At 39.2% G+C, this 19,117-nt stretch overlaps 1 protein-coding gene and 1 long non-coding RNA gene across 3 annotated transcripts in view; one reads left to right on the top strand and one right to left on the bottom strand.

Moving 5' to 3' along the window:
* Positions 1–19,117, bottom strand: part of LOC146380578 (A-type potassium channel modulatory protein DPP6-like) — a 253,820-nt gene that overhangs the window by 205,468 nt on the left and 29,235 nt on the right. The window contains exon 1 of one of the 2 annotated variants that reach the window (XM_084939771.1): positions 13,795–14,037. The exons of the other annotated variant lie outside the window; for it this stretch is intronic. Within the exon in view, the coding sequence (XP_084795897.1) occupies positions 13,795–13,845 (51 nt within the window). The 5' untranslated portion in view covers positions 13,846–14,037. Of the gene's footprint in view, positions 1–13,794; positions 14,038–19,117 lie in introns of those variants that run through there. 2 annotated transcript variants of the gene reach the window in all.
* LOC146380579 (uncharacterized) lies at positions 17,902–18,787 on the top strand. Its single transcript, XR_014801324.1, has 2 exons — positions 17,902–17,983; positions 18,530–18,787. It is a non-coding gene; the product is annotated as an uncharacterized LOC146380579 (long non-coding RNA).

Here is a 19,117-nt window from a genome sequence, read left to right as displayed (position 1 = left end):
TAAACCTGACAAAGCTTTTCCTTTTTGCTTTTTAAAATCGTGTGTTTTATTTTGAAATCTCTGCCAACATCTTTGAATGTGCCTATACAGTGCCATGAAAAATTATTTGTCCTCTTCCTGATTTCTTAGGGTGTTTTTTTTCATTTGTCATACATACGTGTTTTAGATTAAACAAATTGTAATATTAGACAAAGATAACTGATGGCCAGACAAACCCTTCAGGGTTTTATTTTATTTTTTATTTTTTTGGCAGCAAGCAAAATTCATGGTTCCATCAATTATACCAATGTATAGGTTCTGAAGCAGCAAAGCAGCCAAAGACCATTACACATCCACCATCATGTTTGACTGTTCGTATGATGATTTGCTTTTGTTTTTATGTAATGATGTGTGACCTCATGGACACTTTGGTGAGGCAAATACCTCTTCACTGCATTGTAAATGCTCTATTGGTAAATTAATTTGTTTGTTTATTTTGGTCCATAGACTATGGACAAGTCATTGTCAATGGAACACACCTTGCAAACTTGTCTGCAAAAAGTCACAAATAACTCGCGAATTGTAGTCAAACTGAGAAAAGTGTGATGCAAACCAAAAATAGAGGAGGCAATTCACCTTTAAAGCAAAAGTTGCACCTTTTAAAATGTGCTGGCTGCAGCAGCATACAGGCATAACTCCCATGCAAATTATGTCTAACAACTGCAATCTGCTAGTGACCAAAATCACAATAAGATTTATAGAGCAGAAGCCTCTTTGCAATGATTTTTACTTGGTGACACCCAAAAAGCTCCAGCAACCACTTGAATAAACAGTTAAGTGGTTGGGAATACACATTTATCCCCTCACAATCAGAGATCGCCAGGGGGTTGCCAACTGGTCTTAAGGCCCTTTGTGTCTGAGGCATAAGGAGGTTAACATAAGGAGGTTAACATTGCTCCTGCAATATCAACATTGCCATTTTGAGTTCATATGCTGATATTAAAAATTAGCTAAAAACACCTACAAGCTCAGCCTCCCAGGTTTCTATTAAGAAAAAGCAAAGATCCTTGTTACCATTACCAATACTGTAAATGCCGCACAATCACAAAAAAAAAAAAAAAAATCTTGACACATGGTGTCACTCATCTAATTAGGACAACTACTGGGATTTCTTTCACCTTGGGAGATCTACCCATCAGTGGTGGCCTTGTCAGGTATCAAAGAAGGAGATGGAATTGTGCAAATGCATTGAGAGGTTATTTTTTTAATACCACAAGAAAAACTGACTGGAAACAAGTGTCTGCCAATACAAGTCTGCGGTCAGTGGTTATGTAAAGTGTACATAGAACAGTAGAGTTTATTAATATATTTCTGTAATCTTTATGATTCTTTATATCCCCATCTTCTCCTTTGAGACAAAGTATTATATAAATCAGTGTGGGATAATGACCTGGATTCACCTCCTCAATGTACTTCATGAAAGGAGTATGTGTCCCTCACTTATTTTATGGGTGTTCACTAAAGAGACGAGGAGTATTTCGATTTCATTATGATGAATAACTACTCATAAAAACAGAGAAGAAAGAAATCAACACGGCTACTTGAGCAAGCCCAATTATGGCATCTCCTCATAAAAGAAGAACATCACTGCAATCACACTTTAACTAGCACGGGTCCTCAATCTCAAGATGCAAATAATGTAGGGATGGATAGGGCGGGCTCTATGAAATATTCACCTACTGTATGCTCATTATTTCGCTGAGGCACTCGGCATGGTGCAGTCTGGCTAAGTGATGATTGATTGCTCAAGGCCAGGAGAGGGTGCAACAGACAGAGACACCACATACTGCACAAAACGCTTGTGAATATCTCAAGGATTTTATGTGGGACATTTCCATGCATGAGGCAGTAAAAACAAGACAGCCCACAGTGTGATGCCACTGCAGCGGATTTAAGAAATCCAATTAAATCATTGGTGTGAATAAGAGAAAAGGGCCAACAATTCAAATGGGTTTCTACCAATATGGATTTTTATTGGCAGGAAGATGTTGAATAGATCTTCAATGTTTTCGATTCTCTGTATTTTTCAAGCCAAAATAATACCACTGTTCATTGTTTGCCCTGTCATCTTACCATTGGCAGGGCGTTTAAGCACCCGAAACAAACTGACACGCCAATTCAAAAATGGATTTATTATTAGCTGCTATTCAAAACAAGATGAATCACTTAGGATGTATTGCTGCCTTTTATTGGTGAATAAATGCTCACACAAAACACAAATGTGGAAATTAAGCACTATTTCAGTGCAGTCTGTCTTAGTTAGCTGTGGTCACAGAGATTCCTCCAGGACCCATACCTTCTATTGCAATTGCTGGCGACTGTTAATAACTGATACCGATAATTTATTTATTTATTTAATTATTTAAATGTTCCCTGCTACTATCACAGTTTATCAGATGATGATTTGCTGATTTTCTTTGGCATATTATTCCATCCTATATTGTGTTAACCCTATTTTAGGCTGGTGACCTATCCAGGGTGTACCCCGCCTCTCACCCTATGGTAGCTGGGATAGGCTCCAGCCCTCCTGTGACCTTGACAAGGATAAGCAAAAAAGAATGAATGGAAGGATATGAATGATAATAATGATGAGGCTTTGGCCTAGGATACACTCTCTTGGTGCCCTTCTTCTAGTACACCTAATATTTTGGGGGTTTTGGACAGCTCATTAGACAAAAAAAAAAAATTAAAGGCAATGCCTAAGACTTCAGAACACCACGTTCATTTTGTAACTCTTTAAAACCTAATATCTGAGAAAATAATCAGAAGCTGCATTGAAAAGATTTCTGTGTTCAGTTTCCTAAAGAAGAGTTCACACAAGCTACATTAGGAAACACAACAGCTTGGAAAATGGACTAAAGATATCACAAGAAGCTATTGATCCACCTTTGTGAACTCAATTGAGCAAACAGACTATGATACTTTTTTTCCCCAAATCCACAGCTTAAAAGGTTGAGTTCAACATTTTGAGAAATTAACTGTGTTACAGCTTACATAGAAAGTGTTTCAGTTGTATTTTTCAGTCCTCCATCTCAATTCTATTTTAATCAGCGCTGCTGTCTACTGGCCACATAACGGCTTGCACTATAAGCTCATGAATGCGATCTAAAGCGTAGATGGTATTGTTTTCACTTGTGAGTGTGTGTCATCATGGCAAAATGTGATCCTGAAAACAGCAATAGAACCAGTAAATGCGATAAAAGGAATGTTTAAGTACTGTAAGTGCTATTTTGTCAGTATTGCAGTGTCACAGTTAAAAGTTGTCTTGTTAGAATCAAATCAAGCCCATTTTAAATATAGCTTTGAGTGTCAACTCCTAGTTGCATAAGTAGCTACAGTAATTGTGTGTCAAGCTCCGAGGACTGCCAAAACTTGAGTGACCAACACACAGCGTCACTTTATACCTGAACATCACCTGTGTAGACACAGATGGAGGACAGGAGCTCCTGCAGCTCTACTAACACACTGCTCATGCAACAGCTCCCGTGTAGACACAGTGTCAAATGGGAAACTCACCCACTCTTATGTGAGATATCACATCTTAGAGGTGTTAAGAGCAAGATTTATAGTACAAGTCTTTAGAGTGAGCTTAGCTAACTGCTTGTAGCTTCACATAGCTTTAAGTTGAGGGGCATTGTGGCCAGTGCGATCCCACCATGAAATGTCCTGTAGTAACACTTAGTAGCCTGCAGCGATTCTGAGTTGAGCTCAGAGAGTTAGCAGAACCTGAATGGCCTTCAAATACTGCTCTGCCAGAACGCCTCCTGTGTAGACACAGATGGAGGACTGAAGCTCCTACAGCTCTGCTAACATGCTGGTCATGCTAAAATTCCTGTGTAGACTCAGTGTGTGAGAAGCTCAAGCTCTCTCGTAAATCTAACACAGCTGAAATCTAGTTAGCTTGACAATGAATATAATGGCAAGAGGTAGCTGATCTGGCAAAAACAAATATATTTACACTTTGAGTTTTGAAACAGGTCAAAAAAAATCACAGACTAATAAGTTAAATGATCTGTGAGTCATGTTTTTCTGTAGGGCCTCAGTCACACAGGCCCAGAGGCAACCACAGGTCGCTAGGGAAGAATATGACCACGTGGTGGATGATCACTGGAAGAGCGTGGTGAAAACAGCTGCCAAGAAGGTCAAGCACCAAAAGACTCCTTGCGATTGCTTTGGTCATCAGCAGGTTGTAGTGGTTGGCAACTTGTCTGCAAACACTCACAACTTTTATTTTAAAGGCATATGCTCCATTCCCAGTTTACGTCACAACTTTTATACTTTCACTACAGCTTAGCAAGTAGATGGTGAGTGTGTTCAGACATGTTGGCATGTTCCAAATATCATCCCAACTAGGGGCGAACAGGGGAATTTGCTAGTGATCAAAGCATGCAAGGTTTCATTGCAGCACCATATACCTCTTTGTAACCAATATCACCTAGTCACTGCCAGCAATCTGCAGCAACAACTTACCAACTGGTTGAGGAATACACATTTTTCCTAGCAACTGATGGTTGCCAGTCCATCACTTACTACTCTCTAGGCCCGAGGCCTAGTACTTAAGCCTAACTGACTCAAATAAATGCCAATGCAGATAAAACACTGTAGAATAGACAGATGCATCTACGTTGGCGGCATGGTAGACATTGGTAAAATGAAGTCTTCACTAGTAATTTTCGTCTGACAACTAAACTGTTTCAAACCAAAATACATTTTTCATTGAATACTGTTACAGAACACTGCAGTAGCAAAGCCACTGTTTGCTGAGCAGAATGGGTCACAAGAAAGATGGCTGTTTTTTGTTGCAAAACTGGTTAGGGGCGATCGTGGCTCAAGAGTTGGCAGTTCGTCTTGTAACCAGAAGGTTGCCGGTTTGAGCCCCAGCTCGGACAGTCTCGGTTGTTGTGTTCTTGGGCAAGATACTTCGCCTACTGGTGTTGGCCAGAGGGGCCGATGGCGCAATATGGCAGCCTCGCTTCTGTCAGTCTGCCCCAGGGCAGCTGTGGCTACAACTGTAGCTTGCCTCCACCAGTGTGTGAGAGTGAATGAATAGTAGAATTGTAAAGCGCTTTGGGTGCCTTGAAAAGTGCTATATAAATGCAATCCATTATTATAGGCACGAAAGTGAATTTTTCAAGATAGAATTTTCAGGGTTGATCACTGGTATTTGTAATTTTGACTTCCATCAAAGTCAAATTATCAGAATCAGAATCAGAATACTTTATTGATCCCTGGGGGAAATTATTTTTATTACCATTATTTTTCAGCTTATTTAACTTTTCTCTCCAAAGAGCAGCTCGAAACGATGAAGACACCACTAAATAAGAGAAAACAAAAACACTGAAGGCAAGAAGACTTCACAAGAGACAAAATAAAACTAACTACCCTTGTCATAGGATTTCATCTGCTATGCTGGAAAAGATGATAACTCCAGCCATCTGCCAGCTTCGCTTGATTGCTTGACAAACAAATGTAGCCGAGGGGGAAAACACTCAGCATGACGGATTCCAGTATGCTTAATGAAATGCTGCTGTTGTGCACCGCCACCGCTGACAAACTGCGGCCTGCGTAAAGGTCACTATAAATCAAGTCCCTCACTCCCAGACTGTTGCGTTTCTGACCCCAATCAAGTACATAAATATGTCCACAAGCATGCACATATAGCATAAAATGACTTTCATTTTGCAACTTTGCTTTCTGACAGCAATTTATGATGGTATTTTGCTTTTACGTCGTTGAATGTATTTATGATTAGATGTTTTATGACATTATAAATCAGCCTTCCCACTGTAGATTAGGCACAATGAGTAATTTACACTCATCACCGGTGGGATTTACAAGCTGGTGATGGACAATTTACAGATTACACAACGGTTAATTAATCGTAACAATCATAATAATTATTTGATAATTAAATCAGTCATTAATTACAGTTAAAGACAGCCTCACCATACTATAATATCTAACACCTTTTTTCTCCCCAAATCCTGCTTGATATTTTTAAAAGCCTCGGAGTTGGGATAGAAATGCTGACTCACTCACTACATGACACTGGGTAACAGGTGCACAGATACCAGATGTCTGGAAAATCACGGTGCAGGGTGCAGCAGGCATTGCACAGCAATCAATAAAGCAGCATACATGCGGAGGTGGTCAAACAACGCTGTGATTTCAATTCTTCTTCATGTGGTTTGAAACAACCGGGCATGAAAGCAAGTGAAGTGAGCTATTGACATAACACCTACAAGTTATCCTCCGGCAATAAAGTTCAGATTGAAAAGGCATTAACGGTGTAGTGGAGCAGCAAATCATGCGCACTGGCCCCTCAATCAAAATGCACCCATCAGCCTGAAGGCGCACGAGCAGCTGGAATACGCCAAACAGGCAGTTTGAGGTACAAGTAAACAGCTGCTTTCAGTCTGTGCTCTGGGAAAACATAACGGGAAGCAAATTAGGCTGATCTTCAATAACGGGGACAGTTTGTACATTGAGCTTATTGCCATTGTCTGATGGAATAAGCTTATCTTTAAATGTCAGATATTCTCCAAAAGACAGGCTTTGCTGGAGCTTTTATAGATATTGATTTGGAAGTTTTTAAAGGGTTTCTTGACAATAATTCAGTAATATATTGCTGAATTGTGTCAATGTGATAATAAAGTGATATTGAATTCGAAAAAATATGCATTTACAGTTCAACAAAGTTGAAAATAAAAAAGAAAGAAAAGAAAAAAATCAATTAACTAAAGGAATGTATCTTGCATTTCTACATAGGTTTGGAGTTTTGTATCGATTTAAATATTGATTTTTCAAAAAAAATAACTTTATATATCAAAATCTTCCACCTAATCATGACACATTGGAAGGTATTGCATGTCTATTTATTTAAAAAGCAGGTACATAAAACTTGCAACAAAACTTCCTGAAGTCCAGACTGCAACTCTAGTGCAGACATTAAAGGCTGTTAGTTTTCAGTTCAACCCAGGTGCCTCCAAAGTGTAGTAGTTCATGCATTTGCCAAAACACAAGAACGATTCCTTGTTTGAGACCAGGAGGAGGCACAAACCCTGCAAGGGCTGCATCAGGAAGGGCATCTGGTGTAAAACTCTGCCAAATCAAACATGCAGTTCCATCTGCTGTGGTGACCCCTCATGAATAAGCGGGCAGCTGAAAGAATCCAGGTTTTCCGGTACAACCCAGAGAGCTGAAAAATGTAATTGTGTAGTAGCTCAGTGGAAAATATGCACTGGGTATTGAGATTTCCTTGTTTTCATGGCGCTACCAATCCGTGTATCCTCACTGATCAATCCAGCAGTTTCATTTATTAGCTGGTATTTTTTGAAGTACATGAAGAAGCTCAACACAGTCAAACAGAATTTTGGAGGCGTAAATGCAAAGTATCACAGACCTGAGACATGTATGAGCTGGACTGTTATTAAAAAAAAAAAAAAACGAAACAAAAGTTCCCAAAAAAATATTTGTGTATGCCACTATAGTCCAAAGCTGTTTACATGTGCAATAATCTATAGTTGCAATATCCCTCTAAATGAAAAACAAAAAACAAAAAAACAAAAACAATGAAATAATTAGCTACTTGGACAAATAGACAGCTAGGCAGAGGGGGGAAGTAACAAAGAACATTACTTAAATACCTTTAAATAAAATTTTCAGGTCTGTATTTTACTATTTAATTATATAACAACTTTTAACTTTTACTTACTACATTTCCACACAAATATTATTATAATTATTATTATTATATTTTCCTCATTTTACTCTACATTTTTATAACGGGCCCGTTACTTTAGCTTGTAGATATTTGAGGGAATTAATTTCACATCACTGCATCACTGCACGCCTTCCGGACATGGACCCAATTTGACCCTAAATGTAGGAAACAGTAACACATAAAAGACAATCCTATTGGTGCATCCATCACCGAGCTAACAGCATGGTACTTCAGCATCTTACTAGAAGAGAAACACAAACGGGGGGTTTCATGTTTTTTAAGTTGCAGTTCAATTTAAATGCAACTTTCTATCAGCTCAAATATCACAATTGTTTGTATGCAGTTGTGATCACCAAACATGTGTCAGCCAGCTGAAAGATACAGCTGCTGTGTTTTCCAGGGGGAGAAAAGAATGACAAATAACTTCACCCAGAAAATGGGAAAGATGTAGGAAAGAGAGGACAGGGGAGGAAGAAGAATGATTACGATTAAAGATAAGGACTGCTCAGTGACATTTGATAAACTGGAAATATAAGGAATTCATTATTCAGTTTTTAGAATAGATGCTGGATCCATTCAGTAGTGTTAAAGTGGTTAGTTTGCAACACTGCACTATGTTTGGTGCAGAGAAGCTATGGTCAGTGTTAGGTTACATCAGGAGCAGACTCTAATTTTAATCTAAGCTGATGATGCTGATTAGATTCACTCACTGACTTCCACCGTTATACCAGCTTTATACCTTGTAGCATTTAGGAAATCAGCCGCGATAGCTCATGTAACATCTGCGTAGATCATGTTGGATTCATCCGGGTAAATCCACTAAGAGCAGTGAATCTTAGAGTGCCAGCAACACGGGTCAGAGCTGAACACAGCCTGCACACAATATCTACTTGCGCCGCTCACAACAGAAATTAATGTGACTCATTTCTTAGCAATTCTTTTCCCCGCGCTGCACCACTACAGCTGATCGTAGGGTTCCTACATCTCTCAAATCCCATTTTAACCTCATTTTTCTGTTTAGGTGTGGAGGCAAAGTAACCCATCTACACTGCGGGCAACAGCCAACAGAGCTAGTTGGGGGTTTTTTTCTGTTTTTTAAATTCCCTTTGTTTTTCTCTGCTTGTGTTCTACATAACAGATGTTCAAGCTGAGCACATTTATTAGGCTGAAATAATATTTGTATTCCTTTGAATTAATATTGTTTTGCTATTGTATTAAGATAATATGAGGTTCAGTTTCCTTTGCAAAAAATAAATTCAAATTGCTCATGGGAAAGTCCTCCAAAGAGTTACTTTTTACTTTTATACTTTTTACAACATTTTACAGAGGTTTCACCAGTACTTCAACTTTCACCAGAGGAGTTTTTAACAAAAGCATCATTACTTATTCTAAGAGGAATAAAGAGAGATATTATATTTCCGCCACACTGGCTTCTCTTCATTGGCTCCCTGTTAAATTGAGAATCTAATTTTAAAGTCCTTCTCCTCACATACAAGGTCTTGAATAATCAGCTCCCATATCTTATCTTAAAGACCTCATAGTGCCGTATCATCCCAGCAGAGATCTTTGCTCTCAGACTGCAGGCTTACTCGTGGTTCCTAGAGTATTTAAAAGTAGAATGGGAGGCAGAGCCTTCAGCTTTCAGGCCCCTCTTCTGTAGAACTAGCTTCCAGTTTGGATTTGTGAGATAGACACCCTCTTGATTTTTAAGATTATGCTTAAAACTTTTTGATAAAGCATATATTGTTAGTGCTGGATAAGTTGACCTCGAATCCTCCCATAATTATGGGAATAAATAAGTCTAAGTCTAGGCTGCTGGGGGCTAGACAAAGGGGAGTGTTTCTTCTGCACTCACCTTTTTCACTCACTGTGTTTAAACACCACTCTGCATTTAATCATTAGTTATTATTAATCTCTTCCAGATGGATGGCTGCCCCCCTGAGCCTGGTTCAGCTGGAGGTTTCTTCCTGTTAGAGAGTTTATCCTACTATTCCCAACTGTTTGACCATAGGGGGTCATCTGATTGTTCAGCTTTTCGCTGTATTATTATAGGGTGTTTACCTAACAAGATAAAGCACCTTGAGGAAACTGTTGTAATTTGAATTGAATTGAATTGAATTGAATTGAACTGAATTAAGTCTGTACATGTGCCACCTCTGCAGCCAGGGCTAGGTTTAGTCACCTTGAACCATGTCTCTCAGCCCAAACTTTGTCCACCAGAGAACAAGAATCTTACTGTACATTATATGTGGCTATATTTCTACAATTTGCATCATAGTTCTGAGTCAACCTCAGTCCTTATATGACTTGCAGAGTTATGTTGACTAAATTCAGGATGATGTACGACATCTAAATAACGGAAATTTACTTTAGCAGGTGCTTTCAAAAGAAAATATTTTAGATATATTAAACCAAACCCCCCAGCAGTAACCTTAAAATACACGTAAAGTCAAGGTGAATTGAAGTGAATCTTTGCATCACGCAGCCACGCTCTTTGAAGTTAATGAGACAACAGAAGCACTCACTGGAGGAGCGCCAATGTTTACTTAAACTGGGAACTCAAAACAGTCTAAGGTATTACCATGACAACAGGGACTCTTTCTGGTTAGTCTTTTGAATGCCTCTCCTCTGCTAGAGAAAAATCTCTCAGTCCATTATTCCTTTTCCTTCCCCCCCCCCCCCCCAATTTCAGCTGAGGGAAACAAATCATTAGTTGTTCAACAACAGAGCCGTCTGTGCCCTTGAAGGAGGATGTTTGCCATGCCAGAGAACAATTAGACATAAACAGAGTGAAAGCTGGAAAACAAGTGTCTGAGCTGTTTCTGAACAGTGTCACATTTAGGCCAGAAGCTCATACATTTGCTGACATCAAGCATACTGAGCTCCGCACACGCTGTACTGCAAGCGAACGGGTGAGATAATAGCCGATGTATCCCATGGTAACGTCTTCACTGTCATTACCCCTTTAGGCATCTGGATGCAGACTTGATGAGCTGCAATTTCCTGTGCAGGCACAACACCTTGGGGGTTCTCGCCACCCATTTAAAGTACTATGTGCTTCGCTTGCACACAGAATCCCAAACAGCCAACAACAACTATCCAACTATTATGCTTGGTGGTCAGAAATCACGCTGTGCAGTTTTCTCCCAGTTACTGAGAAGACTTCCCACTGAGGCACTACAGTTAGTCTCAGTCTCATGAGTATGTGCTTACTGTGCAAGAAGCAATCACTTGGGATAATAAACCTGTCAAGTAAAAGTACATTATCTGCTTTGTTGCCATTAGGACTGTGAGAAATGGGTAAAAAACTTCAGAAAATGCTTCAGAAAAACAGCAATGCATGATGCGATACAGTGTGATGCTCAATTTATTTCCAGCCTCTCTGTTTATGGTGCTAGAGTAGCTTTGCATGATTCACAGATCAAAATAATCCTTATTTATCTCACACTGCACCTTGTCACAGGCACTCAGTTTGTCCTGTGTTCCCTTTAGTCAAAACTTTCTGAAACAGACTAAATGTTCGAATGACAGGAGGGAGGGGTCTCTGTCCTCCAGACAAAACTGTGTTCCTGAAATGACTGCAAAAAGAGTTTTGGAGCAGTCTGAATCCTGAGCTTTCCAAGTACTGCACAGGGATTACTTGTACATGCACTGACCTCATTATTTGCATGATTCACAGTTTAAAGTAATCATTATTTATCTTGTACTGAGTCTTGTTGCAGACCCTCAGTTTGTCCTGTGTCTGAAAAAAAAATTATCACGTCTCCCTTTAAACTAACTTGTGCCAAACCTACCACCTCATGTAGAAAAAATTAGTGGAATCTAAATGTTTAGAGTACTCTGAAGTCTGAGTTTTTGGCTCAAGCTTATTACCATAGCTCTGTACTTTAATTTAAAAAGTTTTTTGTAGCTGAATAAAAGTACAAAACCAGCATAATAAAGGAACTGTGGCAGTAGTTTGCCAGCAGATCCATCCCATTTAAAATGATGGCTTAATTGTGTTTTGTTGTGTGAAGTGAGGGACTCTCCACTTGTGTGTTAAAATGCCGCCACCATTGTGAAGTGGAGCCAGCAGCAGTGATTAAGTTATTGAAATCTGCCATAAAGTGTCTAGATAGGGCCCAGCATTCAGTGTAACAGTGATCCAAATGTTGTCTATCACTGGCCCATAAAAAAGACAATGCTGTCTCTCGGCTTTCAATCGTCAATGTAGAGTTGGTGCTCACAGTAAAGCCTAGTTAGTAGTTAGGACTCAGGTGAGAAAAAAGAAACTTAGTGTAGCCGTCTCTTACTATGGGTGTGTATGTGTTCTCTTTTTTTAAAGTTAAATTAAGGTCAATTTAAAACCATTGAAATATTAAGCATTTGCTTAAATGTAAATCCGTCCAACAACGACCTGCTTGCAGGTTTCAGATATCACAGGAGATGTTTAAATTCACTTACAAGGGTCATGCTGATGGAAAACCTGAAATATTTTTCCACTTTCAGAAGAATAAATGATCCATGTAGAGGTACTATAGCATGCTCGAGTTGCAGCTGAAAACAATAGTCTGCCTTTCTGGGATATGCACTTTCCTTTAAATAAGCTAGGTTTTAAAAATAACCCATAGGGAATACCTACTGAATAACAGCCTTCTGCCTTACACTGTGTGAAATTCTGAACTTTAACAAGTTTTTCTTCCAAACAAAAATGTTTACAAGGTTGTCATTATGGGTTGTCTTCTTGCATTTTTCTAGCTCACTGCAGCACTCCTTGTCATTTTAGTGCCACCTGTAGATCAGACAGGCATACAGCCATTAGCAGGACTCCTTATTGTGTCATTTAGTGAAAGACTAACTCTAAAACCACTGGTTTTCAGGGGGGTAATATATGAGCCAAGTCTTGCACTCATTCCCAAGTAAAATTCAACTTCTTGTTTTTGCCCCCAAAGTTAAGTGTTAATTAGTGGGCTTTAGAGATGCTGATAGGCAGTTTTTCTTTTCTCTTTAGACGTGCAACTAAAATTAAAATCACTTTCACTTTACATCTCATTCAGTGCAAGCGCATTTCTGATTTGGAAGTTGACCAAAATCCTCATGATAAACACCCATGTTTACTTTTCATTACGCAGGGATCAAAGAGATAAACACACTCAGCACATCCCCTCACAACTTAAGGCCACGGGCAGAAAAAGACGATCTTCAGCCAAGGAACCATTTGGAAAAGCCTGACTCCACACAGCTGTGCCCCACATCTTCCAAAATGGCCTTGAGTGTTTGCAGAGCTCGGCTTATTCAGCTATACATGAAGAAATCATGGGGAGGAATCAAAGAAAAAATTTTCTTTACCTTGGTTGGTTGGATAAGAATTTCAGCAAGCACTCAAGCAACATCAGCAAAGGATCATAAGGCATGAAATAATATGGTAATGCAGAATGAACTATAATATTCCCAAAATCAAAAATTTAAAGGCTCAAAAGCCTTTAATAGGCAAGATAGTGGCCTTTAATATCCGAAAGAGCCCCCAAAGGACACTTAGTATTCACTCTCCTCATACATACAATCATATAGCTGCCTTCAGCTCCCTGCACAAGGACAGCCAGAGTCATATATCCTGCACCTCACAGCTTTAGATGCAATAAAATATTAATGGGACCCTCCTTGGGCAAAAGGTTACCTCTGCCCTCAGAAGCATCACGAGGCAAAAGAGACAAAGCCAAAACTCAGCAGTCATTATGAATGGCCCCATAAAAGCAGGACAAAACTTTCAAACTCCTTTAACTATGATTCATGTCCCTCCTGGCTCCATTAGATCGGCCGTACTTGCAAGCAGGGAAGGACACGTGAAATTTAAAAAAAAGGGCGTGAACTATTAGAAATCACCTCACATGGTTATAACGGGCGCAAAAAAAGGTAGACATTAATTATATGCATTTCCAAAACATCCGACGCGCGTCAAAGCGCATAAGCTATGGAAAACGGGAACTAACAGATGAGGGGAAAGGAACGAAATCGGCGTCATACACTACGTACAAGTCAAAAAGCCGCCTTACCAGCACGTTGCCCTGCATTTTTGCAGTCTCAATCAGACTCTTTTCCTTCATTTTTCCTCCCGTCGCCCTTCCGAGCCTGCTTCTAAAAGGTTGGATATGTGGACTTTTGGACAGCTTCTGTCAGCTCTCCTTCCCCGCCGCTTCCCAGCCAGACCCTTACATAGTGAGACAGTTAATAAGTGGGTGGGCTTACAACCTAACGGGAACGAAGGAAAACAACGTGGGCTCTTCGGTGTACTGCTGAATATTTGTATTGACCAAGCTGTCCTTCCTCGCACACACGAACAGCAAACCACACGGTGAAAAATAAATATAAGTTTGAGTGAGATCACTGATTTTTTTCTTTTTTTGATTTTTTTTTTCTGTTTGGAAGAGGCGCGAGAAGAGAGAGAGGCAACAGAAAATCCCATTTCCTGTGGAACAGGGAAACTGACACCGTGTTGTTTTGTTTGTTTCAGAAGCTGCACAGATTTAATGGGATGGCCAGATGCAGGTGATCGTCGCTGTCAGATATACCCTTCAGAGTAAACTGACGGCAGGTCAGCTGTAATCAACTGTACGGTTGACACATATTGCGATCGCCGACATGCACTTATTTGCCACGTCTATCTGTCACAAATACATTAAATTCCGCAAAAATTGAAATCCTTAAAGGTCATGGCTGAGGCAAAAATGATGCCTGTGAGGATTTATGATGAACTTCCTGTGCTTTTGTCATATGGTGCACATTTTCCCCCCTTTTACTATAGTAACCCTTACCTAAAGCCAGACTTCCTATTGCTTCTTACAGTCACTTGTAATGACCTGAATTACAAGGAGGGGGGGAAGTGTGTGTGTGTGTGTGTGTGTGTGTGTGTGTGTGTGTGTGTGTGTGTGTTGAGAGAGCAGGTCATGATACTAAAATGTCATACACGTAGTCTGACAATATCATGACTCCTGTTGTGTCTGTACATACATGGTTCCCACCCTGAGGGAATAATAAATTTAAAGGGCACTTATCAACAGGATAGGAAAGAAATGGGGGGATAAAAATATAACATTTTCATAAGCTTACTTATATGCATTCACGTTATTGGACTGGAAGGAAAAGCTTTTTATACAGTATACTTGGTATAACATGTATAGAAATCTATATGAGACTCAAGCGTTAAAGATTTAAATTATAAAATATGAATACCTTAATTAACTCATTACATTTTAATAACTAATTTGGGTTATTCTGAGAGAAAGGAAACCTGCTTGCCATAATTGCTGTGAGAATTAGTTCTGAGATAGAGGTTCCCTGTTTAATATTGATATATGATAATCATAATAATAATATTTAGGGTTTTTTTTTTTGTTTGTTCATTTTTTGGACTCCACAATTGACTCATTGTGCTGGCAAGTCTGTTAAAATTTTTCAGAACACTAGCACAGATCGCCCAGTACTTTTTACATCAATGTATGTGCCCATATTGACAGAATGCAATGGTTTTATTTAATGTTTATTCAAATACATTCTGATTTCAGCCTCTACAGACTGTATTTCCATTGCAGTGACTTTGGACAGTGGAGATAATTGTGGACCCTTGTGTGATAATTACCTGTTAGTCACTTGCTTAAAAAGGTATTCAAAAAAAAAAAAGACAAACAGTTTTCAGAAAGTTTCAGGAAGCCCAAAAGAAAAAAACAAAAGCTTTAGATCGCTCTAATGCCTCTATTAAAACCATAAAGGTAGTACAATTTGCAACACATGGTGCATGTAGCTCTGTATTTAAACTCAATAGCCACTTAATTACCACTCAGACTATTGACTTCTTCTCTGCACAGAAGCTTCAATGTCATGTGATGAGAAAACAGGAACATGAAAAAGCTTAAAGAGAAGAGCACATACACCATTCTTTCACTGGCAGTTTAAACAACATTACAATGTCTTCTTGAAATGGAGCAAAGCCATTTGTTTCGTATTGATTTCTTTTACTGGAATCAGCAAATATCACGCAAGAGATTAAAACGTGAATGAAGAGAAGGAGATGAAGAGGGCTGGTGTGACAGGAAGGATGCTAGAGCCAGGGTGAGATGTGGCAGACCCAGCAGCTGAGAAAAAAAAAAAAGAAGCAGATGACCAAGAGAAAAAGAAACTGAATATCGTACATGTAGCTCATGGATTACTCTCAACACCATTTGTCAGTTACATACAATATATAAACCATTTCAGTTATGTGTATTGTCAGCTTTCAAGATGGAGGCAGCTTTAGTTCTCCAGCTCATGATCTTAATAAATCAATATCAGCCTGAAATCCTCTGAATCTTGACTCAGAGTGTTTACTATACTGAATTAAATACTGTATACTGATGATCCACCGGGAAGCTGAGAGTTCTAAACTCACAGCAGCAGTTCACCAAGAGCAGGTTCCCTCAACTGGGAAGTGCAAACAGCATGTCTCACGTAAATCTCATTTAAAAGTGCCTGGTATTAATTACTGTGGATAAGGCTGTCAAAACAACCTAATGGGGGCTTTGGGCTCCCTCGCCAGCAGACTGGACTGCTGACAGAGGGAGAACGCAGAGATAGGTTGCAGGCTGTGCTGCTTCATTACTGTGTCTGCATTTTTTACTGATTTCCTTCATAACAGCTCCATGGAGTTCTGTCAAATGCATGCTTAAAGGATAACCTTCATAACTTACAATTTATAACTCCTGGCACCAAGCGCTTATAAATTGGTGCTTTATGGCTTGTTGATAGGTTCACATTTAATCAGGGAGTATGTATCAAACATGACACGTGAACACCCCCCCCCCAAAAAAAAAAAAGCTGGCTGCAGCACACATGCAAGATTGAATTCACCATGTTGTTTATTTCTGTGCTAAACATAGCGGGCCAAGCCAGAGTACATCACATACAGGTGTGTCGGCCAAGGACATCTGTAACAACAATGTTGGCTGTGCAGAAGCAGACAGCAGCTGCCTGATGTTAAGACTCTCAGAGAAAATGGCTGGCCAGGGATGGCTAAGTGCTACTACTATACTGTAAAGCTTGACAAAAAAAGGCAGTTGAATGCCACGAACCAGACAGCTGCCAAAGCTAGCGAGCTGTATGGAAGCTCTGCTGGTGAGAGAAAATCTGCTGGAGTGTTGATTGCTGCTTTCTGACTCCAGTGTAGAGAGAGACAGTGCATGGCTGGCAGGATCAAAGTGCTGGCAACATGCACAGTGCACAAAAAACTGAAAATCTTTTCAATCTTATATACTGTTGTGTTATCAGAAAGTTAAAAAAAAAAGATTCCACATAATCAGTTACATTAAACAATAAGATATCCACAAATAGTAACTACAGTCTGGTAAAAGTGAAGGTTTCGTGGTTATAGAAAACTAACGCCGGTTCATCTATGATTAGGGTTAGGCAGGAAAAACCCCAGTGACTCAGTGTCCACATCCTAGCTCTGACAAAAAACAAAAACAGAAGACAAAGAAGCAAACGAACAAAACAAGGGACACAATTCTAACAAGTGAAAATCCCTGGTTCAGTCGAAGAAGAAACCACAAATACCTTTTGGTAAACCTTCTGGCATAAAGTCTGCAACAAGCTACCTACTGTGGTGACCCCTAGTTGGTAAGGGTGCAGCTGAAAATAGCTTTGTAACTTTAAAGCAAGGCCAAGACCATAGAAGAACCACCTCAACAGGGAAAAGACTTGGCTATGCATCTGCACTTCCAATGTTCCCAATTTGGACCGAGAAGAGAGCAGGGTTGAAAGAGGAGTCAAAGACGGCGTTTATGTCCACTGTGAATGGCCATGATTGAATAGAGATGGTAACACCAGCTATCAGCCACCTACAATACAGTCTTCGGATCCCTTTCTACACAGCAAATTCAAAAGTGTTAAATGTTTTGGTGTTAGTAGTCTTCTTGCAAAAGTAGAGTTCATTTTACTCTAAGTAGAGTCACATTCTTTTAATGTAACTCTGAGGTGTAAAATGATAGTAGTTAAAATCGAGTGTTAAAAATGAGTGTTTCTATTTCAAATCTGGAGGTGTTACAATGGAAACATTAACTCTTGACCTCTTAACTCTGAACTCCTACAGGGGCTATGACACCAATAGAGTAAATTCACAGACTCCGCCCGCAGCACCATAGGCTCCAATCAAAGCTGAAGTGAAGCCGTTTCAGAACATTTTGCTCTACATATTTGAGTTGTTTGCCATGCTTGGTAAGTCATTTTTTCAAAGATTGTTTCAATTATTATTATTAGCTTTTACTTCTGTGGCTCTTTGGAGTTGAGACAAAGCTGTGTGAAAGGCATTAGCCATGTTGCTCGGTGATAGCATAATATTCTGTTTTAGCTAGCTGAAAGGTATTGTTTGCGGGCAAATACCACAGCCTTGAAAAAAAGCTTGCATGTGAATTTTCAGTCAAATGTCTAGAATGTGAAATGTTGGTATAATGGTGCTACTTGAAGCCTGAAAATGATCTCCCATAAAAAAAAATGAGCAAACAGCAGTAGCAGATGTCCTGACTGGGTTCTACGTTAGCATTTAGATCCCTCCAGAGTTTTGTGCACACGGTTTAGGTAAACATGAAAAAGGTTGAGGTTTTACATTTAGTTCAGTATTACCTGTTGCCTGTGTCCTTGTCTTTTGGGAAAATACTTTACACAAGTAATGGCTCAAAAAGGATTCCTTTTTTTTTTTACTGTGCTGCAATTGATTTGTGCCATTAATTAGTGTCAGCTAATTTTTATTCAATCTCCACATAGGATATGCTTGTGAAGATGGAATATGGGGGAGAGCAGAAGTGCGTTGAAGTTCCACAAAGTGATGAATGAAGGACATGCATATTGTATTGAAGAAATAAGTGATGAGAATGCTGTTATTTGCATTTACCAGCTCACCTTTGTCAGACCTTTTGATAAACAAAATTCTAATGAAAGTGAGAACATGTACACTGTTACATCTTTCAGAAAATGTTTTGAAATTGTGGTGCACAGTTCAGAATAAATGTTTTTCAAAAACCATTGCGTCTTTTTAGTAAATGTTTATTACCAAAAGAAATTTCTAGAAGTTCAGAACAGTAAAATTCCCGCTTTTTAGAATTAATTAGAAGATAACTCTTACGTAGTTAAACTAAAATACTCTTTGAGAGTTAATATATAAACTCTTAACACCTAGTTAGCATTAGTAAGTGTTAAATTATCAACTCCAGACAGATTTGGTGTTTAACACTAAATCAGAGTTAACGTACCAACTCTCCAAAAAGAGTTAAATTAACACTCTCTGGTGTGGACCCATATAGACACTTTAACAGTGTTGAAATCAAATCTGACAGTGTTAATTTGGACATGCTG

The sequence above is a fragment of the Perissodus microlepis genome, chromosome 9 (assembly GCF_051167445.1).
Source record: "Perissodus microlepis isolate ML-2025 ecotype Zambia chromosome 9, ASM5116744v1, whole genome shotgun sequence".
Lineage (NCBI taxonomy): Eukaryota > Metazoa > Chordata > Actinopteri > Cichliformes > Cichlidae > Perissodus > Perissodus microlepis.
This window is presented reverse-complemented; position numbering and strand designations above follow the sequence as displayed.